Source organism: Leptopilina heterotoma, unplaced genomic scaffold (assembly GCF_015476425.1).
Source record: "Leptopilina heterotoma isolate Lh14 unplaced genomic scaffold, ASM1547642v1 Lhet_180, whole genome shotgun sequence".
Classification (NCBI taxonomy): domain Eukaryota; kingdom Metazoa; phylum Arthropoda; class Insecta; order Hymenoptera; family Figitidae; genus Leptopilina; species Leptopilina heterotoma.
Window position 1 is genome coordinate 2,220,345 of NW_025110897.1, and position 24,798 is coordinate 2,245,142.

Below are 24,798 nucleotides of genomic sequence, written 5' to 3' on the forward strand. Positions count from 1 at the left end.
AATTTTTTAATATATATTTAATTGATTACTAAAAATAATGGATTACTAAATTCTTCTAAAAAATTTAATAATTATTTTGAAAAATGTCAATAAAATTCTTGTCATAATTTCAATTATTTTCAATATCTACTAATATAATATATAAAATTTTCCAAAAGAATATAATTATTTAAAAAAAATATCAATAAAATTTTATATCGTGTCAAGTCACATGCAAGAAGTTGTGCTATCTGGGATGCTGAAAATACTAGATTTCTCTGTCCGCATAGAAATGTCGTAATAAAATACAGTTTCCTTGCATTATGAACTTTAATATTTAACAAATATGCGTCACAATAAGCATTAAAACAATAAGACTTGACAAAGTTCTGCTTTATTTTCTCTTCAATCTCTCGCGTAAGACCGCTTATTGCGCATCGTCTTCAGCCTAGTGGTCAAGAAAATTGCAATGCGATCCATTATTGAGTCATTATTTCCTTGTGCTCACTTATTAATATAAGTTTTCAACTGAGAAAGCAAAATTTATTTTGAATTTGATTGTGTTGCAAGAAACACATCCTTGGTTGTTTTCACAATGGCAGTTGGTAGCTGGACAGGTGTCGATTCGCCAATTCCAGATATTAATTTGTAAATATTTAGAATTGTATTTAAATTTGGTACTGCTGCAACATCAGAGATCCTTTTCCCTGTATCAGAAATTGCTATTAAACAAAATTTAATAAGGCGACCTCTAAATTTTGAATAACTATTTGTAGTTACCATGTAAGATAGAAACTGTCGGATCATTTCCTAATATTTACAAGAGTTCTTTTAATTTTTCAAAACTAACTTCACATTTTAATTCTCATAAGATTCATGCGAAACAGATTGAATTTTAAGAAATATGTCAGCCATATTGGATCCGCCATTTTGAATATTTAAAAACCCCAAAAACTTCGCGGTACTTTTTAATAGACTATAAATATTTTTTTCTTTAATTTTGCAGCGGTTTTCTTCGTGTTATTAAAAAACATGAAATTTTAATGTATAATTTAATTTATTTTTTTTTAATTCAAAATTTAGAAATTTTTAATGTTTATATAGGTATATTAAATTGTACTTACTGTTTTCTGCTCCGTTGACAATTACCAAGATTAATACTATAAGGACAAATAGTATAAAACGAGAAAACATTGTCAAATGTCTGGGTTTTATTAATTGTTTCACTCTATTGAAATTTGTTTCTTAATACATATGAATATTGAAAGTGCTTATGTTGAATGAGTAAGTATACAAGAAGGAGGTTGGCATCAAGTTACGTTATAATGATGAGATATCGAAATAGATGAAGGACTTCCGTTCCATGTTTTACTTGATAGATATAATTTAAGACTTGTTATTTTTGCGTCCAACAAATAACTTGCTAAGTGAACTCTTCTAATAAACATTATTATGTAAGTTGCAATAACAATAATAAACTTACCTGCTTGCCATGGTATTCTTTATCACCGTTAATATTAAAAAGGACCAGAGTATTTTTCGACTTATTTTCAAAAATTTCTACTTTTTCGACTTTTCTTCCAAATATTGCAACAAAATGCCACATTTTCAGCATAAAATGCAACACATTTCAATTTTTAATAGTATGAAAAATATATTACTTTTGAAAAACTTTCTAATTAAATTTTCAAAATATACAATTAAAAAGATTTTAAATAATTGAAATTTTATAAAATTTAATTGAAAATAATTGAATTCTCAAAAATTTTAATGAAGAAGCTTCAAGCGAGTAAATTTAAAAATTAAAATTAATTAAAATCAGCTTCCAGGCTTCACAGTCTGTCCCCTATTTCCCTAAAAGTCCCCATTTTTTAATTTTGGCACCTGAACGTACCCTATTTTCAAAATTTCTCCTAAATTTCCTCTATTTTTTTCTTTTATCTTTTAATGATGAATTCACACCAAATTTAGCAAAGTGCCGTTGAAACTTTCAATTGAAAACTTTTGTTTTCAAAGCTTCAAATCTTCAAATTTATGATCGATGAAATTTTTCATGAAATTTATAAAATTTGTAAGCTTAGTATTTTGGTGAAGTCAAGTCTTAATTATGTTTAGAAGTTGGTTGTTTTTTTAATATTATTATTTAATTATTACAAAAGTTTTAATTAATATAAATCTTGATAATTAACAAAATTCTTCAAAGAATTTCTCGCGAGCTTGAAGTTTGCGAAAATCGCTGTTCTCTACAAGTTGCACATACTATTTTGTCCAACGCCTTCGTGGAAATAGAACTATTGTACGCTAGGCACCAATGGAGGAATGTAGTACATTTCCCCACTGGTGGTTTGGCCAGTAGTGGAATGAGAAATTGATTAATCGATTTTTCATTTTATATTAGAATTAGAACATTTTAGGAACAGAATTTTGAGGACACTTTGGGGATCTTTGGGGACACTTTCAAGACATTCATTTTTGAAAAATTTTTTTTCAAATTTTTTTTTTCAATTTTTAGATTTTTTTTCAAAATTTTTTTCCAAATTAGATTTTGTTTCACTCTCAGTTATTGCTATAACATCATTGTAATATTTTGATTTCGATAAATTAAGAGTAAATTCAACTTAAAATTTTGAAAAATTAATAGTTTAAATTTACTATTCATAAAAAAAAAATTTTGCAGTTGTTGGACAAAAATTATTGTCAAAAATTTTTTAAAAATTCTTCTCAAGAAGTCAATTATTTTAAAATTTTTTAATAAAATTCTTCTCATGAATTCAATTGTTTTCAAAAATTATTATTTAAATTCTTTTCAAGAATTCAATTATTTTTAAAAAATTGAATAAAATTCTTCAAAAAGTTTTCAATTTTTTTCAAAAATTGTTATCAAATTCTTTAATATAATAAATTTCATTAAACTTTTAATTAAATTCTTTAAGGGGGTCACCCCGTGTGATGGGTTCAAAAAATCGAAAAAATTTTTTTTTCATAAATCACTTCTACAATATGTGTAGAATATGTGGGTAAAGAGAATTTTTTATTTTTGACATTCTAAGAAAGTTACAGTACTGAGAAGACAAGGAGTTGCCAAGCGAATAATATGTATTACTTAAACTTTGACAGGCGTTTTTCTCAAAACTGTGTTTTTCAAACTGGCGTCCATGATATCTCGAAAACGGCTTGACCAATATCGCACAAATTTATAGGGCGTGTTCAGCACATCTGTGGCTATCGCCCGAACTAGGATAATTGAAAAAGGTCAACTTGTTTCTTTTTATACAACAAAATAGACCAAAAAATCACGTTTTTTTGAAAAAAAAATTTCAAAGCCGCGTAAAAAATTCAATTTTTAATATTTTCAAATAATCCTAGTTCCGGCGATAGCCACATCCTCACAGATTAAGATGCCTTTTGATTTTTCGATTTTAGTTTAGTCAATTAGTCAGTATCGTGGACGCCGATAGACGGCGTTTTTATGATCATCATCACTTTCCAGTTTTATAATTCGGAATCAGTAAAATATTTTTACTTGCAAAAATTTTAATTTGTTGTTAAAATGGAACTGAATATATGTTAAAAATTTTAAAGTCCTAAGTTTTCATGGTTCTTAAAAAGAAAATCCAAAAAAAAACTCTTAACCCTTTAACGCCCAAATGGACAAAATTTTGGCATGAAGTTTGAGGACTTATTTCGGTACTTAAAAATCAATAGAAAAATTCACGAATCATCATTTCTTATGCTTTCATATGCACTCTATCGAATGGCGTTAAAAAAAGTCAAAAATTTATAAACAAAAAAGTTATTAATGTTTTTTATAAAAAAAGTCCGATTTTTTTCCAATTTTTGTTTAATTTTCAATTTTTTCTACTATGAAATAGCGAAAAAATAATTCCAAATAATACAAATAACGTGACATAGATATATAACCTAGAAGATAGGACTATAGAGAAAATTAAAAATTAAAATGGCGGCTCAAAACTGGAGTTTGAAGTTCAAATTTTTTTCAAAATTTGATTCGAAAGTACGAAATTGTTAAAAGTGTTTAGATCAGCTTGAAATTTGTTACTCGGGGGTTTTAGGGGTCGCTGATAACGAATCAGAAGTCCAATTTTCAAAATTCAAAATGGCGGATCCAATATGGCGGCTAAGTTTTTTTAAAAACTAATTAAATTTGCTTGAAACTTGTTACTCGGGGGTTTTTGGGGTCTCTGATTATGAATATGAAATCCAATTTTTAAAATTCAAAATGGCGGATCTAATATGGCCGACAAATTTTTCAAAAATTCATTAGATTAGCTTGGAATTTGTTACTCTGGGGTTTTAGGGGTCGATGATCACGAATCAGAAGTCCAATTTTCAAAATTTAAAATGGCGGATCCAATATGGCTGACAATTTTTCTAAAAAATTATTAGATTCGCTTGAAACTTGTTACTCGGGGGTTTTTGGGGTCGCTTATTACGAATATAATATCCAATTTTTAAAATTTAAAATGGGGATCCAATATGGCCGACAAATTTTCAGTTGAAATTTGATAATCACGTTCTTTAGCCATTGAAATACTTAAAATATTTTTAATGTTTTCCTACTTTCACCACGTGGAGGTAAACGTGAACTGGAAAATCTTTTTTTTTATTTTTAAATTTTATATATTTTTTTACTGTTTTATTTTTTTATGTATTTTTCTTCTTTTTATTTGTTATTATAATTTTTGAATTTAAAGGTAAAAAAATAGAAATGCATGTTTTATTTTAATCATTACTTATTTCAGGGTCAAATTGAAAAAAACAATTTTTTTTATCTCCAGCTTGAAGCTCTTGTAAAACCTTTCAAAAATCATTCTTCATAGTTTTAATTCGATTAAATTTACTTATCAATATATTAAATCGAAAAAAAAATAATTTAAAAAAAGACTTATCAGTTCACGTTTACCTCTACGCGGTGAAAGTTGGAAAACATTAAAAATATTTTTAATATTTTAATGGCTAAAGATTGTGATTATCAAATTTCAACTGAAAATTTGTCTGTCATATTGAAGCGGCCATGTTTAATTTTAAAAATTGGACATTATAATCGTAATCAGCGACCCCAAAAACCCTCGAGTAACAAGTTTCAAGCGAATCTAATAATTTTTTAGAAAAATTGTCAGCCATATTGGATCCGCCACTTCAAATTTTGAAAATTGGACTCCAGATTCGTGATCAGCGACCCCTAAAATCCCCGAGTAACACATTTTAAGCTAATATAATGAGTTTTTGAAAATTTGTCGGCCAAATTAGATCCGCCATTTAAAATTTTAAAAATTGGATATTATATTCGAGTCAAAACGCGTCAACCGTGAATAGTGAATATTTCCGAGATATTTGCATTATTTTAGAAAAAAATTAATAACTCATTACTGTTTTGCTAGAAATTAATGGCAATTTTTTTGGTAGTCATTGAATATCCACTCTTTTGAATAAACTTAATAGTGAAAAAAAATTTTGAAAAATTTTTAATTTTTAATAACAATTTTATAAACAATTAGTGTTTTTTATGCTTTCTAGAGCAAGGATTTTAATGAAATTTATATGTAAGATACATTGAACCTACATCTTTATATTCCCGAAAAAAACATTTGTATTTCCAATTACAACCGGAGATTTTGAATTTTTTGTTGCGCCGTGCGCCGTCATCGTGGCATCCATCGCTGTGATAAATGTCGCGGTAAACGAGCAGACGGCGCACGGCGCAACAAAAAATTCAAAATCTCCGGTTGTAATTGGAAATACAAATTTTTTTTTTCGGGAATATAAAGATGTAGGTTCAATGTATCTTACATATAAATTTCATTAAAATCCTTGCTCTAGAAAGCATAAAAAACACTAATTGTTTATAAAATTGTTATTAAAAATTAAAAATTTTTCAAAATTTTTTTTCACCATTAAGTTTATTTAAAAGAGTGGATATTCAATGACTACCAAAAAAATTGCCATTAATTTCTAGCAAAACAGTAATGAGTTATTAATTTTTTTCTAAAATAATGCAAAAATTTTTTATTATAAAAAAAGGTATAAATATTTAAAAATTTGAAAAACGGTTAAAAGTGTTTTTTTGGTTTGCTGTGAACTACAGATTTTCATAAATGTTTTGACTTTTCCAAAACTATAAAAAAAATGTATTCACGGTTGACGCGTTTTGACTCATTCGTAATAAGCGACCCCAAAAACCCCCGAGAAACAAATTTCAAGCTAACCTAATAAATTTTTGAAAAATTTGTCAGCCATATTAGATCCGCCATTTTGAATTTTAAAAATTGGATTTCATATTCATAATTAGCGACCCCAAAAACCCCCGAGTAACAAGTTTCAAGCAAATTTAATTAGTTATTAAAAAAAATTAGCCGCCATATTGGATCCGCCATTTTGAATTTTGAAAATTGGACTTCTGATTCGTGATCAGCGACCCCTAAAACCCCCAAGTAACAAATTTCAAGCTGATCTAAACACTTTTAACAATTTCGTACTTTCGAATCAAATTTTGAAAAAAATTTGAACTTCAAACTCCATTTTTGAGCCGCCATTTTAATTTTTAATTTTCTCTATAGTCCTATCTTCTGGGTTATATATCTATATCACGTTATTTGTAACATTTGGAATTATTTTTTCGCTATTTCATAGTAGAAAAAATTGAAAATTAAACAAAAATTGGAAAAAAATCGGACTTTTTTTATAAAAAACATTAATAACTTTTTTGTTTATAAATTTTTGACTTTTTTTTAACGCCATTCGATAGAGTGCATATAAAAACATAAGAAATGATGATTCGTGAATTTTTCTATTGATTTTTAAGTACCGAAATAAGTCCTCAAACTTCATGCCAAAATTTTGTCCATTTGGGCGTTAAAGGGTTAAAAAACGTCTGCCACACGGGGTGACCCCTTTAAATGAAATGAAATATTTTCAAAAGTTGTTAATACAATTCTTCGTAAAAATTAAATTTTAAGAAACATTCGATATTATTTATTTTTGTATCTAAATAATTGATTTCTCGTAGAATTAAATTATTATTTTTTGTACTTTTAACTAATAATTCTGTAGAATTAATTTTTCTGAAAAAGTTGAATTGAATAATAATTGATGTTATTGATTTAAAGTAGAATTTTAGTTAAAAATTCTAGAAAATGTTAATTGAATTGAAATGATACAAATAATTGTGAAGAAATTGCAGTAACAATATTCTTATAATAATAAAATAATGATTTTGTCAATCGGTCATCTTTATTTATTATAAAAAACAAAGAAATGGATCACTCCGAGTCTTCGAGTCGGAGTGATCCATTTCTTTATGTTTTATAATACCTAATATTCTTAAGAGTTGTTCAATTTGAAAAGGTTTGAATTTGAAATTTTTGAGCATCTTAATTCTAATGAAAAAAAAATTGATTAAATATTTTTTTTTAAAATAAAACTATTGATGTTTTCGAATAATTTTACTTTTGAAGAAATTTGTAAATAAATTTAATAAAACATTTTTTTGAGTATTTAATAATTTTTAGAGTGAATCAGAATATTATTTAGGGTCAGGAAAAAAGTCCAAGTTGCATTTGGAAATGAGGGAAAAGTCAGGGAAAAATAAAGTTAAATTTTTGTGGCAACCCTGTATAAATAAATTCTATTTTTATCTTTATTTAACTAATTTCTATGGTCCACTGAAAGTCCCCTATTTCCCCTAAAATACTTTTTAGGGGCACTGTGAAGCCTGAGCTTCTAAAAATTATATTATTTTTAATATTTTTAATTACGTTTTTTGAAAATTCAAATACATACGAAAAATAATAACATTTAAATTTTTTAGAATTATTTTTAACATTTTAGAGAAAGCAATTATGTTGAAAATTTTTAATTAAAATTTCTTTAAAAATTAATTAGTTTTTTTTAACTTAAACAAAAATTCTTTTAAAAAATTCAATTATTTTCGAAAAATTACATTACAATATTATTAAACATTTAATAAATTCTTAGAATTGTTTTATTGTAATTTTTTAAGATTCAAAAATTTACTTTTTTAGACTTATTAAAACTTTAGAGAAATCATGTTTATATTTATAATTAAAATTCTTCAAACATTTGATTATTATTTTAAAAATATTTTTCAAAAAAACCAAGTATTTTTATAAGATTTAACTAAATTACAATTGTTTGGAAATTTTTCATTTGAAAATAATTGAAAGACTATTATTTTTTAAAAATTATTTAAAAAATTGTGATTGTTATAAAATTAATTTTAGGAATTTCTTTACACTGGAATCTAGATCGGTGAGACTAATCGGGGATGGCTTCTCACCGATCTAACGGATTAGTTGAGACTGAGAAGCAACACAAACAGGGCCGTACGAAGTATTTTTTGTTTGCACCTTTCTTTTAAAAAATAATCCATGTTAGAAAATTAATATAAATAACAAAATATTATAAAATATTATACAAAAATAAAATGTATTTATATTAAAAAGAAAAAAAAGTAAATAATGATGAAGTTATCAAATGAAATAAATAGCATCTGTCACTGAGAACCTTTTTCTTCTACAATTAGGCACGACATTGATCGACATTTGAAAGTCCCCGCTAGCCCTCCACCTTTCCTCGCCTACAAACTATGTAAACAGAGTCTCAACGATCCCGAGCTCACCGATCTAGATTCCAGTGTATTATAATTTTTTGAAATTATGAACGCAGTTTCAAACTGATTATAAAATGATATTAAATAGAAAATATAAATGGGGAAAATCCTCTGAAATTAGAAAGAAACTCATATCTAATATATGAATATAAAAAAATGAATCAAGTTTATCCTTTTTAAAAGCATAATATTAAAACTAAATCAAATGTGATATCTTCTTTTCATAATCTATACAATGGATAGAAAATATTAAACTTAAATATGAATTTAATACCAAAAAATGATAAAATTTCGTGAGGAAACAATAATTAAATGGATATTTCTAAATTTAGGATGTGAACCTTCACGGAGGTGAAATAGGTAGCAGAATAAAAAAAATGTAATGAAGTAAAGAGAATTTTTTTAATTTGGTTGTAATTTAATAACTAATACAGTTTTCACAAAATTAGTTACCATGACATATAATATTATGTTGTGTAATGTTTAATCTGTTTCAAGTTAGAGATGCTTTGCCTTTAGAAAAGAGCAAAGATCCAATTCATATCATACAATATTATACATCATATACTAATGCCATGAATGAAAGAATTTCTCAATCGAAAATTATTGCAATATTAACTAATACAAAGTTTAATGTGGAAATTTTCCTTATTAGTTTCTCTAAAATTTACTTCGAATTCGAACTTCTCGAGAAGTAATTCAGTTTTCCACTGAAACGATAGGTAATATTTTCTTTATAAAATACTTTTAATAAGTCATGCAATACATTTATGTAAGTCGAAGGGTTGATTGCAGTTCGCAATCACCGTAGTGAATCAACTTACTTTTAAGTGCAATTACAGAATCTTGCAGTTGCAGAGACATGAAATCGAGACTCATCGGTGGACTTAGAATCTAACAATGAATTTCTTAATATCACGTACATAAGTAACTCTGATCCATATATATATAGTAATGCAGAGTACGTCGACAGCATATATTTTATTTTATAGTGTGATTATGTATTTCTATGATAAAAAGCGTCCAGCGCATAAACAAATAATAAATACGATATCTACATAGCCATCATATTCTAGACTACCGCTGACAATTGTACGCCCACTTACGCCGCGAGGATTACAGATTCTTGTTGCATTCCACATCTCCATTCTCCATCAAAAGATGCAGCCGATGCAGCACTTATTTCACTGACGTCAAAAACTTTCTTTCTTTCTTTGACTTACGACGTTTAAGATTTTATAAGATTTTGAGAGAGCAGTCTCTATTGTCACGCAATTATGATTTTTAGAAACTCGCTATGTATGTGGTGGCACAAATTCTGGCAGTAGTCTGAATTTCAAAGCTTGCGAAGAAAGTAACTATCATCAGAGATATTTGAGTACTACACGGAGAGAAAATATATATTAAATTTTGTAAAAGTATTTTACAATTTGGGGAAAAAGTGCAACAAACCGAACTTTGGCAAGAAAATAATACTAAACAGTAAAAGAAATAATATGAAATTTAGTAAAGTATATAATTATTTTCATATTATTTCTTTTACTGTTTAGTATTATTTTCTTGCCAAAGTTCGGTTTGTTGCACTTTTTCCCCAAATTGTGAAATACTTTTATAAAATTTAATATAATTTTCGCTCTGTGTAGAAATAAATAGAGTTGTTGTAAATTCAAAAGTAAAATTTTTCCACAAAACTATAGTATTGAAGACTAATAATAATTTGCTTGTGAGGTGAAAAGCATGATAAACATATATGTAATTATTGAGGTTTAATTTTATATCATTAGTCAAGAAGTAACATTTCGTTAAATCAGTATGTTGAAGCGAATTTTTTTAAGACTCAAAATTCTCGATCTCTAAATAAAAAGAGAATTTAGAATATCAATTTCCTGTAATGATCTATAATGATTTTGAGAATGTTCCTCCAAAAATTGTGATTTAAAATTTTTTATTCATAGGACAATGATTTTGAGCTTAAAAAAATTATAACCAGTTCTCTGATCGAGATCTTTAATTGAAAAATTTTGTTTGAAGTCAAAAGTAATTTCTTAATTTGAAGATTTGAGGATTCATTATTTTCATTACATAATCAATTTTCGTAATACATATTAAAATCATTGGAGAAATTATTTGAAAATAGTAGTAGTATAGTAGTAGATTTTTAACATTTAGAGGTAGGGAAAAACATTTCATGGACTGAACTAAAAGGTTTAATATTGTTACTCCATTAAGGTAAATGTCCAAATTAGTAGGTTGACAAAAATGTCTTTACACTTAATACAGAAAATATTTGTCTTATGTTCTTATGTCTTTATTTTAAAAGAATTTTATTTTATAGAAAGATTCATCATTTTTTAAATTAAAAGTGATTTCAAATTGAGTTTCATCGAAAAAATATAACGAGATACATTATTTTTGAAAAGTAGAGTTATTGCACCAATTTCTGCAAATTGATGATTGGCCCGATTGGAGGAAAAAGGTGGCCCAATATAATTAAGGTAGAATACATTCAAATAACATTCGACTTCATAAAATATTTAATCAAGGTGATTCATCCATGAGAATTCAGACCTCTGGAAAAAATCTATTAACATTTAAAAAAGTTAAATTTTATTATTACTAGAATTTTCCGCAAGAACAAAATACTATATAAATTTTCAAGAAAAGAATTTAAAACCTACAAAATTTATTTGTTTATACAATTTACATAGGATCCAAATTTTCTGTCATAAGCCTTTTATAGAATTTTTTTAAAAATATTTAAATACGGATATTTTCTTTAAAAAATGATTTCTTACAACTTCATCGTACGAATTTTTAAACAAGCACGCTATTTTAAAAATTCGTGTATTTGTTTAAAAAAAATTGAAAAATTTTTGTTAACAATTAAGCAAATTTTCAAAACGACATGTTTGTTTACAAATCCGTAAGATATGGTATGAAAATAATCATTTTCCGAAGAAAATAAGTCATATTATGTTTATTAAAATGTAATTATTTTTAAGAATTCTAACGAAAATTTGGACCATATGCAAATTGTATTTAATCAATTTTGTAGGTTTTAAATTCTCTTCTCGAGAATTTATATTTGTTCTTGTAGAAAATACTAGTAATCATAAAATTTTACTATTTTAAATATTAATAGGTTATTTTTCATAGTCTCTATTTCTTTAGATGAACGTCTTTAATTTAATTTCATGAATTTATAATTTTCAAATTTATGTTAAAATAAAATTCTGACTTGATACTTGAACTTTTGACTTTAGTCCAGAGGCAGAGAAAGAAGACCTATCTTTGATTATTATTTTGGGAAAATGAAAAAAAAGTTTATATATGAAATTTCTTGGTTTACTGTTAAACTCTTCAAAAATAAACTGTCCTCCCGTTTTGGTAATAAAAAAAACGATTTTTAATATGACCGCCATATTCCTGTTCTCATTTTCCCGAAATAAATAATCATCAAAGATTTGGTTTGTTCTAATTTAAATTTAACTTACTGTAAAAAAAATAAATACAAGCTCACAAATTAGGGCATTTACCATAACGTTCCAGTTTTTTTTTTTTTTTAATAAAAAAATGAGTTTAGTTTTATAACAGAAAAATACCTTTAAATGAAAAATCTGAAAACTGATAGTTTTATAACATGAATTTATAAATATTTTGTCTTATAATTTCTACAATGAATTTATTATAATTTTATGATTTTGGTATGGGCTTATTTTTTCTAAAAAATATTTTCTAATCCTTTTTTTCTAAAAAAAAAGTGCGATTTCTAATTAAATCAGTTTTCTAAAAAATGTTTTTCTAACAAGTTCTGATTTCTAAAATTTATTTTACATTTTTTATAACAAGTTTTGATTTACAAACTTTTTTTGTAATTTAATCTCTAAATTTGAATCAGATTTTCACTGATTCATATTTAGAGACTGTAAAATTATAAAATTTTTCTAAAAGTTTAATTATTTTTATTCTTTTACTTATAATTTTTTTATAAGTGTTTTAAATAATTTTTCTACTAGAGATTTATACTTTACCAATGATTTTTTTACTGCGAATTTATAAATTGAAAATTAAAAAAAAAATTTGACGCTCATTTTTGACATCATATATGATGATGATAATGAACTGTTGCTTGCAAATGACAAAAAACTACTTTTGTAACTTTAAATTAATTCATTTAATTAAATTACATAATTTATTAGTAGAAATTGAATATTGTTAGAAAAAGAAATTTTATAAATTCATCTTCATTAGAGTGAAAAAGTTTTCAACTTGCGATCTCTGAATAATGAAAAATATTTAGAACATCTCTTAATTTATAAGGGATGAAAATGTGATTTTTAAAAAAATGTAGAAAATAGTTTCAATCTTATTGAATAAAATCTTGTTTGTTGGGATATTTAAACAGTTTTCATATTGATTTCCCTTATTGTTGCGACGAAGAATAACTTCCATATGAAAGTGAATGAAAACCATTTTCTTTTGTAAATGGCTTGAAATGATGGTCAACTAATTCGACACTTATGTTACTTCTTAATTTTATTTATATAAGTTAGCTATTGCACCAATGAAAAAATGTGAGAGAAAAGTGGCTAATTTTGAAAAGAAATTTGATGAATTTGCAGAACATAAGAAAATCACAAAGCAATTATAATTCACTTTATTTAATTTTTAAGACATTAATTTATTTCTTTCTAGACTAACAATTATTGCAAGTATACACGTGTCTTGCGTCTTCAGCTGAAACACTTTTTCTATTTATTCAAAGACCTTTTAGAGTACACTATACGCAGTTTCTTTTATTTCACTATTGCATCACTTTATTATTGTTTTGTTTACTTATGAACTATTTTATTTTGTAGTTTGTACTTAATTTTCATTGATACCTGAGAAAAGGATTCGTGGAAATCTCCATTTTTAGATCTAATAAATTACTTATATTTTATTATCTCTCTTTGCCTCAGTATTGGTTAATTTGTACAATTTGTGTATCGACAGATACGAGAGTCACACCACCGCATATATTGTTTCAAATATTGTTTCGTTCTCATAAAATATGGATGCTCATAATTATGTATATGTATATTTATTTATATTCTGCTGCACCCTGTATATCGTGTGTGAGGTAGTATTTTTCAAACTTTTTCAAACATTCATTTTCAAAGAATGAAACGAAATTCAAATTACTATAAATGTTCACCACGAATCCGTAAGCTTCATTTTCTTTTATTCTTTTACCTATTTTCATTTTTACCTTCATTTTTCTTTTTTTTTTTCTCTCTCTAAAAATGAAACCACGGCTCACTTTTGCGAATAAAGTCTCATAACTTATAAGCTTACAGTAATTATGGAAGAGTGCTTGATTTACATAATTATTTATCGTCTATTGGCTTCAATCTGTAGTCTGGTGTAATTATAAAAATAAATAATGTTGTACATTTCAGGAAAAATTATTGTAGGTCAGAATCAGTCTATTTACTCCGGACCACTTTTATTTATTTATTTACTCTCGAATCATCGACATATAGAATAGACTCTATCCTGTGATAGACACTGCAGATGAAAAGGACGGGAAAAATATATATTTATATATTAAATAGGACTCTATATATACATATAAGGATTTGAAAAATAAATACTATATACTCAAAAAGGTCGTAAAATAACTTGGGCTTAAAATTAGTTTTAAGTAAATTTTTGCTCTTACAATTATGTAGACTCGAAAAGTAAAAGTATTTGGTTAAATTGTTATCTTTACATTGTTACATTTTTAGAAATTGTTGATGAATTGCCATAATTACAGAAATCTCGGTTCATTGCAGAAAATAAAAATACTCTTTTCTTTGCATTCTTTTTCTTTGCGTAGGAATGAGTGTTTGGAAATCATTAATATTAATTATAGATAGTAATTTGTATAAAAAAAATATATATAATTATTTACTAGAAAATAATTGTAAACTGCCAGGTTTACCCTTTGCCTCATTGCGCTTTAATAAACTAAAGTAATTAATTTACAGAAAAGAAAGAATAAATTGTGTTTTCACTTCTATATGTCGATGTGGCTAAACTCAACTATTTCATCTAGAAAATCGGTTCTATAACTATACATAAATTATGGCATGAAATTTGTATTTTATTTTTTTAAACTTTTTCATTTTCACTGTGCTTTAATCTTTGTTTCTTAGCGTTATTTTATTATTTATTATTTTGTACTATTAATCACGGTTAGCATACCGCTTATTGCCGATGAGCCCGAGACTTCACATCACTTTTCTTTATATTTTTATTTTTTATGAATTATTAACTATTACACCTATGTACCATAAATGCATGTTTTTCGTATGTGTGTATTATTCTATTCTGAAGATTAGTTATATAATTATCTATGCGCTTACACTAATAGATAAATTTGAGCATCAAGGGCGCACACAGCGGAGTCGAGAAGACTTTTATATATTTCTTTTCTTTCCAAGTGCGCCCTCGTTGCGTGCATACGTCACATTTTCGGCAATATTACGATAAAACAACCTGTTCGATTTTCATTTCAATTACAACAGAAGCTAATTAATGCCAGAACTGTTTATGCATGACACAGTAGATCAATTTTTAAAAAATAAAATTTCATCAAACTGCTCACACACACTTATAGAAACACTTATAGAAAGTTTTATAGTGTAAAACCACATATATATTCAATACATTGCTCTCGGAAATTTTGCAAAATGGTTCTATGAATAAATGCTGTCTGTTTGCTTAATACTGTAAACAATATAATAAACCTAAACTTATTTCGTAATCAAAATAAAAATATTGTACAATATTCTTCCTTTTTTTGCATTTCCAGAAACTATTTTTTTAAATATGTGCACGATTGCGTTGCAACAATAGAGAAATTTTTAAATCTTACAACTTACATTGAAAAAACTGTTTGTTTAAATCTAATTATTTTAAGAATAAAATAGTACAGATCAACATCAAGATATTAACGTGTGATAATAAATTACTAGCTTTGTGAGAAGTCAGTAATAAACAAAATTAAATGTTAAACTTTTTCACTAACTCAAGATTTTTAGCTAAAATATTAATGTGTTTTTATAAATATTTTAACTATTAATTTTAATTCAATAACTCGAGATTTAATCTCCGGTTAATCGACTTGGAGAAAGTGAGAATCCCCAAGATTTTTAACTTAAATTTTTTTTTTTAAATACTAAAGGCATAATTCAAGCACAAAAGCCGACATTTAGTTGTCAAAAGTAAACATTAATTTTCTTTTATTTTTAATAACAAACTCATTGAAATCGCTTGAATTTTCAATTTCAGATTTTTTTAAACAAACAAATTTTTTAAATTCTATTTTTGCTTTGCAATATTAACTATTTAATAAAAATTCCGACTTCTCTTTTTTATCAAAATAATATCAATGAAATACATTGAATAGGAATAATAATATTAATAATATTAATAATAATAATAATAATAATAATAATAATAATAATAATAATAATAATATGTCTAAAATATAAATCCGTCAAAAATATCCAACTGCTCTTTCAGGTATGATCAACCTAAATTAGACTGCTGTCACAGTTTGCATCACAGAAATGTCAACATTTTTAATTTTTTATACATAGTAGATTAAATCACCGGTTGTATTAAAACAATTCAAATTGATTACACCTGAAACATGAATAATGTACAAGAATGTATTCTCAACAGTACAAACATAAAGACTAATTCCACTGTTTAGATAAACAAACACTTTAAAAAAAAGTAATTTTTATTAATAATATTGGATAATCGTAATATTATTATTGAGCGTGTCAACATTTCCTTTCTCTTTTTCGATAAAGTGATGTCACAAACAGTGGTCTTTCAACTTTCGGGAAAGTTGAAAGCCAAAAAATTGCATAATTGGAACGAAAGTAACAAAACAAAAATTTCTTTACTCGCATAAAGTGCATAAAATGCATATAAAATGAATGATGAAGAAAATATACAAAATTTGTACCCTACTTTTTTTTAAGTGCAACCGTAATTTTTACATGCACTTACTTAATTATTTATAAGTATCGCATGAATGACTGACTTGCTTCTTTATTGTAATGCATTTTGTGTAAATATATGCAGTAGTTATATTAAAAATTAAAATAAAAAAGGTTTAAATTAAAGAAGCTAAGCTTCATCACTTAAATTGAAATGATACATCTCCGCTCTGCAGAGACATGGGCAAATACATATATTAATTACAATATTTTCGTACAATCAAAATAACTATCTATTTACAGTAATGTGTTTTCAATTCATATACCACGATGCGTATACGAACACACGTATAATGTCTATACACTCGGTGAGTGTATTCTCGATGCGTCACACCGATACATTAATACCGATCAGTGAAATATATATATGTATATGTAATTTTTATTTTTCTTTCTTTTTCTTTCTTTTTCTTTCTTTTCTTTCTTTTCCTCCTTATTTCTTCTCGCGCGAGGCGAACATTCTGAATTTTATCCCACGCCGTAATAATTTTATTATTGACATGTTTCATATTATTTGCATTAAACAGTAGGTACTTTTTCTAATCATCGCAATAAAATTTTCCATGTCAAGCTTTCAACGAAGCTTAAAACTTTCGCCACTGTTGGAGGCGATAAGTATCTCTCGTACGTATTTCGATGAAAACGATTAATAGTATGTTTGATAAATTTTTTTGTTTTTTTTTTTGTTTACATGTTCAATAAAGTTTTATTAATAACTTGCGGATAAAATTGTCGACTCGCTTCTTTACTTCATCGCCATTAATATTCATTCGCGTTTACAGTGTTGTGTTGATAAATCTTTGCGTAAACTTAGTACCTATGAGTTGTCCAAGTTCTCAGCTCGGAGGGTGAAAGAGATTATTTCTTGCTCAAAATGGGAGAAATAGTATGCTTGAACTGTTATTACTATTAAATGCGACTTTAGATTCCTATGATAATAAAACAGACTATTTTATGTTCCCTGTATGGTAAACGTTATAGAAAATGATTGAGGTAGTATATTTATACTTTTGGCAGATTCGCGCATAACGCGTCAATTACAATTACGTTTTATCATATAACTCTTACAATATGAATATATATGTATGTACTTATCATTATTTATAACTTAAAAATGGACAAGTGTTGCTTTCGGAAAAAAGGTATAGGGTGTTAAGTATGCAAAAATTGACCCCGCATGTATTAATCTCATATTGATGCCATATACTGCTACCAATAACAATATAAAATAATGAAAATTTCAACCCCCCATCTACCTTCCTTCCTATTTTTCTTTTAAAAAATACCTTAGAATGTCCGCTTTAATATATATTTTTTCCGGATTTTTGAAATATGAAGTTCCTTCAAAAAACGATTTTTTTGGAAAAAAAAACTTAAAAACTCAGTTTTTCGGAAACTACTTAACCGATTTAAATGAAATTTAAATATGTTATAGACATACATAAAACATTTAAAGAAATGTTTCAAAGTTTAAAAAAAAAAATTCGAAAAAATTAATTTTAAAATTAAAGAAAATTTTTTTTCACTTTTGTTTAAAGTTACATATCCAATTTTTGTTTTTAAAAATTCCTTAGAGTTTCCTCTTTAATATATATTTTTTCCGTATTTTTGAAATATGAAGTTCCTTCAAAAAACGATTTTTTTGGAAAAAGCTCATTTTTTTCGGAATCAAGGTAATTAAAAAAAAAATTTTGTAAACGAATTTTGAATTATTTTTTTAAACTGTCTTATTTATGTTTATAACATATTAAAATTTTATTTAAATTGGTTAAATAGTTGCCGAAAAAAAAATGAGTTTTCTGAGAGTTTTTTTTTCAAAAAAAGTCGTTTTTTAAAAAAACTATATTTTTCAAAAATCTGGAAAAAAAATTCATTGAGGAGGAAACTCTGAGGAATTTTTATGTACAAAAATTCAAGGTGTAACTCTTAAAAAAAAGTAAAAAAAATTTTTTTTTGAAAATTTTAAAATTAATTTTATGAAATTTCTTTTTGAAAAATATTTTGAAACTTTTTTTTTAACTGCTTTATGTATGTCTATAACATATTGAAATTTAATTTAAATCGGTTAAATAGTTTCCGAAAAAAATGAGTTTTTAAGTTTTTTTTTCAAAAGTCGTTTTTTGAAAAAACTACAGTTTTCCTCCTGATGGGGGGTTGAAATTTTCAGGATTTTATACTGTCATTGGTAGCTGTATATGGCATCAATATGAGATCAATACATGCGGGGACAATTTTTGCATACTTAACCCCCTAGGTCTTTTCGTTATTTACCTATTTTAAATATAAACGATCGAGCATTATTGTTATCAACTCTCGGAGCTTTGTGAACTTTGTAAACTTTGAGTAGAAAAATTCATTGAGTAATGAAACAAAATAGATTTTTAAAAAAATTAAAAAATGAAATTTAATTTTGAATTAATAATAGTGGAAAAAGTTTATTCATATATATAAAAAAAACAAAGAAACAAACTTTAAAGAGAATCAAAGAAAAGATCTAACAAATGAACATACATTTTAGAGTCATGTCCAGGACTCTGTAGAAAATTTAAAAATAAATATTTTTACTGGTTCTTCAATTAAACACTTTAAGTTAATAAAACAAAAACATTTTTAAATACTAAATAATCCTGTGACGGCTCTATTGCCTTTAACAAACTAACTATAGGTATATCGTTGTGTAATAATTCTTTAAACGTCTGTAACAAAAAATGAGAAAAACTTGTAAAACTTGTAAATACTGCAACAATAGAATATCGGAGGTGTCTTGACTAGCAGCATTTTATTAAAGTTATTGATCACTGTTTATCATAGAATTATGGCCATCAAGTTAACCATAAACTACTTCCTATTTGTGACGTCTTCTTCATGTTCGCGAACCTATTGCTATGGACAAAAGTCCATTGTACTAAATAATGTAAACAGGTAACAAAATGATATTGATGTTCAGGGTTGGCATTTTTTTACGAATATTACAATTGGAAATGTAATTCAAGTTTTGCAATTACCAAAGTAATTCGAAGCCTCATTAGATTAAATGCATGTGAGCGTAATAGGCGTAAAAAATTCAAACGCAACCCTGGTAATATCTCATCTAGGCAACAACATTTTAAAGAACGTGTAGGAACTAGAGTGTCTAAATGTTTCAACAAGTTGATATAAATAAAATGGAAATGACTATGTATCATGACTCTGAAGGCCCCGGAAAGTGGTTGGAAGCAGTGTTGCAGTGTTGCAGTGTTGCAGTGTTGCACGTACACGTTCTTTAAAAACCTTTAAGCCTGGCATAAATATAATAATCATCGGTGTCTGGCCATCCTTAATATTTACTATCGCATAGAAATAGAAACAGTTTTAAAAAAATCACTACTGGTATAAGTATAAAATCACTTTGATATAAAGACATGTTATTTTTTGGCACTGTGCGTGTTATAACTTAAAATTATATTTCAGTTTCAAGTACTAGCTTGATTCTTGATTCTTGGTTCTTGGTTCTTGGTTCAGACTTGAACAGCAGTATTGAGAGTATTGGCTGATTGGCACCACAATACAAACGGCTCGTGTTTGCAATCGAGTGCTCAATCATCTGTTTGCTATATAGATTTGCTTTTTATAAAAATTTCACTTATATCAATGGTAACACGGTCTTTCATCAGTTGCAGTTGCAGTTCCAGTTTACAAAATTTGCCCTATAATATCTATAATATAACCTGAGATAATTTGCAGTTTTGTCTGTGAACTTGTAGATCTGGCAGCACGCATACTTTTTCTCTTTCATTCATTGTTTAAGACTATAAAATATGCATCTGCTTATTTCCATTTATTTGTTTAGCACACGTAGTAATAATTATATTTCACTGTTGCACTTTCATTGACTAGTTTTGTGTTTGATGCTTTCTCATTGTTACATTTTACTCATGAGCTGCGACATTTTCAATGCCTCATTCAGTTTTCGTGTTCTCATAAAAATCTGTGGTTTTAACGAAAGTAAGAACAGTTTTGGATGCCATATATTTAGTTTTAAGAGGGGTGACTAATTCGACACTCGCAGGTCCCTATAGTAATCGTTTTTCATCATGATTTGCAGTTCGAATAATTACGCTTTCAGTTTGAATGGATACTATTGAGATACAGTATCGGATACCGAGTGGTTCGCCTGTTGGAAGGACTTTAAACTCAACTCTGTCTTGTGCTCCCGAGCAATGTGTCGTCGCACCGTATTGTTCCTGGTGAAGGTCCTGGTGCAAAAGGGACACGGAACCCTAATACCCTGATGGCGCTGTCTTATGTGGGCTCGCAAATTCGTCTCATAGCCGTAAAGTCTCTCACAAAAGGGGCACTTTAGTTTCTTGCCTATAACAAACAACACATTTCGATTACTTGACAGTGGCAAAGCAAATAGGCACGTCAGCTTACATTCAATCAATGCATTGTCAAAAAGTACTTCTTCTTGATACAAGTGCGAGAAACACTTATTTTTCACTTATTTTTCACTTATTTTTCTACAAGTCATGCGTGAAGCTGAAATATTTTAATAATATAATAAGCAATGAAGAAAACTATGTGAAATGTAGTTTGTCGTACTGAAGAAGAACTTGCATCTTTATGTTCATTTTTGTGCAACATGCTAGAAGAAGTACCAATCGTCGGAGCTACTGCAATATCGCGTATTTGCAAATGCCTTAAGGGTGATATCACATGACAAATTGGACAAAAAGTGGCCTTTAAGGAATTTACAGATGTGCGGTATTAGATCCGACGCAATATTTTTATGCAAGTTTTTCCTCCGCACGCACGGAAGTATCTAATGCTTGTCATAAACAAATGATAAATTAATCTCACTAAGTAGATAGTAACGTCACACTGCTAGTAAACGAGAGAAAAATTACTCTGGCTAGTTGCAAAGTTTTCTATTCCCCTGATTATTAGGACTACACTGCTGTCATTTGATAATATGTAATTATTATATTACAATTTTTACGAAAAAAAAATATCAAACAAATTTCAAACGTATACTGAAAATTAGTATTCACAGTAAAATTTACTCTTTACGAAGCAGAAGTAATGTTTTATGTAATAAATTTCATTTGACAAGTACTACCACCATTTTGAACTTTTAAAATTTGCCATTAAATAATAATTTGCCCAAATAATAATTTTCAAGCAAATAATCTGGTAAACTTAAATTTTTGATCGCCATATTAAATCCTCTATTATTCTGAATTTTAATTTGGACATCAGATTCCAATTCGGCGATTTGTCATCAAATTCGGATTCAGCGACCCCAAAAACCCGTCTGTTAACAGACAATTCAATTATTATTTTCAAGAATATTTAACTAAAATTCTTCTTTAAATCAATTATTGTTAATAATTTTTTAAAAAGTTCCTTGAAAATTTTCAAATTCATTTGTTTACAATTCAATTTTGCAAAATTTCAATTATTCGTAAATTCTTTAATTAAATATATACCTATTAGAGAATAGAAACTTGAAATAATATTAAAAAAAATTCAATTAAACTATTTCAAAAAAATTAATTCCATAGAATTATTAGTTAAAAATATGAAACATCCAGATTTTCAAAGATTTTAATTTGTAACCTTTTCAAAATACATTTATTTCTAAAAATTCACGCTCTAATGCTTTTAATATTCAATTATAATCTAAAATTTTAACTGAAATTCATTTTTAAAAAATTAAATTCCCATAAAGAATGTTATCAATAAATTTTAATTTAAGTAATTAAATTCTTTAGACGATTTTCAATAAAATTTTTAAGAATAATTAAATTTTTCGAGGAAATTAATTAAAACTAGATATTAAAAATAATTGAAATTCTGCAATGAGTTTTATTATCTATGAAAATAATTAAATTCCTAAAAAAGAATTTTATTATTTACGAAAATAATTGAATCGTAAAATTATAATAAATAAAATAAATAATAAAATCCGTAAAAATTTTATTATTAATGAAAATAATTGAATTTCGGTGAAGAATTTAATTGTTTTTAAAGATAATTGAATTTTTGCGAAGAATTTTATTACTTTTGAAAATAGTAATAAATAAAATGTTTTTCGATCCTACATAAATAGTTTCATAAAAAAGCCGAATTTTTTTTTAAAAATTGACAATTTTGTATCTGCCGTTTTGAATTTCAAGATACTGAAAATACTGATATCATTCGCAATCAGCGACACCAAAAACCCCAGTGTATCAAATTTCAGGTGAATCCGATCAATTTATAAAAATTCTCCCGCCATATTGGATACGCCATTGTGAATTTTGAAAAACTGATTTCATATTCGTAATCGCCGTATCCAGAAACCTTAAATATACTTAAATACCTATAAATAGCTAAAAAAAAGCTAAATACCTATCAAAGCCTAAAAGACAACCTACTTTAAAATTTATCAATTTATTTCTCGGTCAAATTGACAGTGTGTGCTCCGAAGATTAGAATTAATAATTTATTGTCTTGATGTCTCTGTTTGTTTAACATCTAATATGTAACTCAAGTGTTATTTCTTGTTCACTATGAAATTTTACTCTTACTTCCTGTCGTAAATTCCTTTCAGGATTCCTTACAGGTACCCTACTTAAAGACACAGGTGTCTTGCAACACTTTTCCTTTAATCAAGGAAGTAACAACGAATCTGATAAATCTTTCTTTGTTTATCTATATTAAACAGTAACCACTAAAAATTATAAAATAATAATTAATAATTAATCACTGATGAAAAGATGAATAAAATGAGTAGAAGAGATGAAAACTTGTGTGCCAGTCTGAAAACTGAAAAGAAATGAAGCAAGTTGATGAACGGTACTCACCATCAGGTGTAGAAACTGTGCCAACTTTGTTTATTTTTGAGTTCCACATGGCAGGTGTCGGTGGTACAGGACTGAGGTCGGGTGTCGGTGGATGAACGGGAGGAAGACTGGCCATGCTGGGGCCAAGTTGCACTCCGTGCTGTAAGTGATCCGCTGTAGTGTTGTAGCTTCCGATTTCAAATCCTCTCCCAGAGTACACTTCATTAGTTAGTCTGTCGATTATTTTGTCGTCCTTCTCTCTGTCAATTATTGACATCGGCTCTTGCTTCACTCGAAGGTCTGAAATTACATTCAATTACGTTGCTGCAACTTTTATACAATATTCTTCTTGAATTTAGTTTACTCTCAAAATAATTCAAACTCCAAACTATGTTTATAATACATTTTTTTAATATCTTTAATTGTAAAATCATTTGGAACTAAAATAGATTTTTTTAAATAAATATTTCATTATTGTCCATCAAATCTTTTACAATTCAACTTTTCTAAAACTTCAATATCAAACTTTTTAAAATTCAATCTATATTAATATTAGTAATATTACAGGGTTGCCACGCAACCTGAAAACCTGGAAATGTCAGAGAATTTTATAAACCTTGAAAAAACCTGGAAAAGTCAGGGAATTTTTATCGGAATCCTGGAAAATTATTCTTTTCTAAAGTTATTGTGTTTGTTCTTGAAATCTAATTTTACTTAAATATTTCAAAATTAATTGAATTTTAAAAGAGTTGCGTTTACAATCTTCATAAATAGATAGATGAACTTCAAAAGATTTTAATTTGAAATTTTAGAAAATTTCATTTTTTAATTAGAAATTTCACAGCAATTCTATTATTTACAAATTTTTTATAAATTTCTTCCCAATAATTCAATTATTTTCATAAATGATAAAATTTTTACAAGGATTCAATTATTTTCATGAATAATACAATTCTTTATAGGTTTTCAATTATTTTCATAAATAATAAAACTCATCGCAGAATTTCAATTATTTTTAATACAATTTTAATGGAATTTCTCGAAAAATGTAATTATTCTTGAAAATTTCATTAAAATTCATTAATGAAATTCAATCATTTTAAAAAGCCTTTCTATAATTTATTTATTAGAATTTAAGTATTATTGCCAATACATTTTTAATTAAATTTCTTAAAAGAATTAAATTATTTTCAAAAATTTTAATGAAATTCTTTTTGACAATTCAATTTTTTTCAAAATTATTTTAATAAAATTCTTCGTAGAAATTAAATTAATTTCAATAATATATCAAAATTCAATTATTTTAAATATCTACTATTTC

The 24,798-nt window shown here is 26.5% G+C and overlaps 1 protein-coding gene across 2 annotated transcripts in view; it reads right to left on the bottom strand.

Moving 5' to 3' along the window:
• Positions 1-19,135: 19,135 nt before the first annotated feature.
• LOC122500046 (zinc finger protein chinmo) overlaps positions 19,136-24,798 on the bottom strand; it is a 37,243-nt gene continuing 31,580 nt past the window's right edge. For both annotated transcript variants that reach the window (XM_043608746.1, XM_043608748.1), the window contains exons 6-7: positions 23,499-23,777; positions 19,136-21,021 (exon numbers count right to left, since the gene is read on the bottom strand). In XM_043608746.1, coding sequence (XP_043464681.1) covers positions 20,789-21,021; positions 23,499-23,777 — 512 coding nt within the window. In that variant the 3' untranslated portion in view covers positions 19,136-20,788. The remainder of the gene's footprint in view (positions 21,022-23,498; positions 23,778-24,798) is intronic.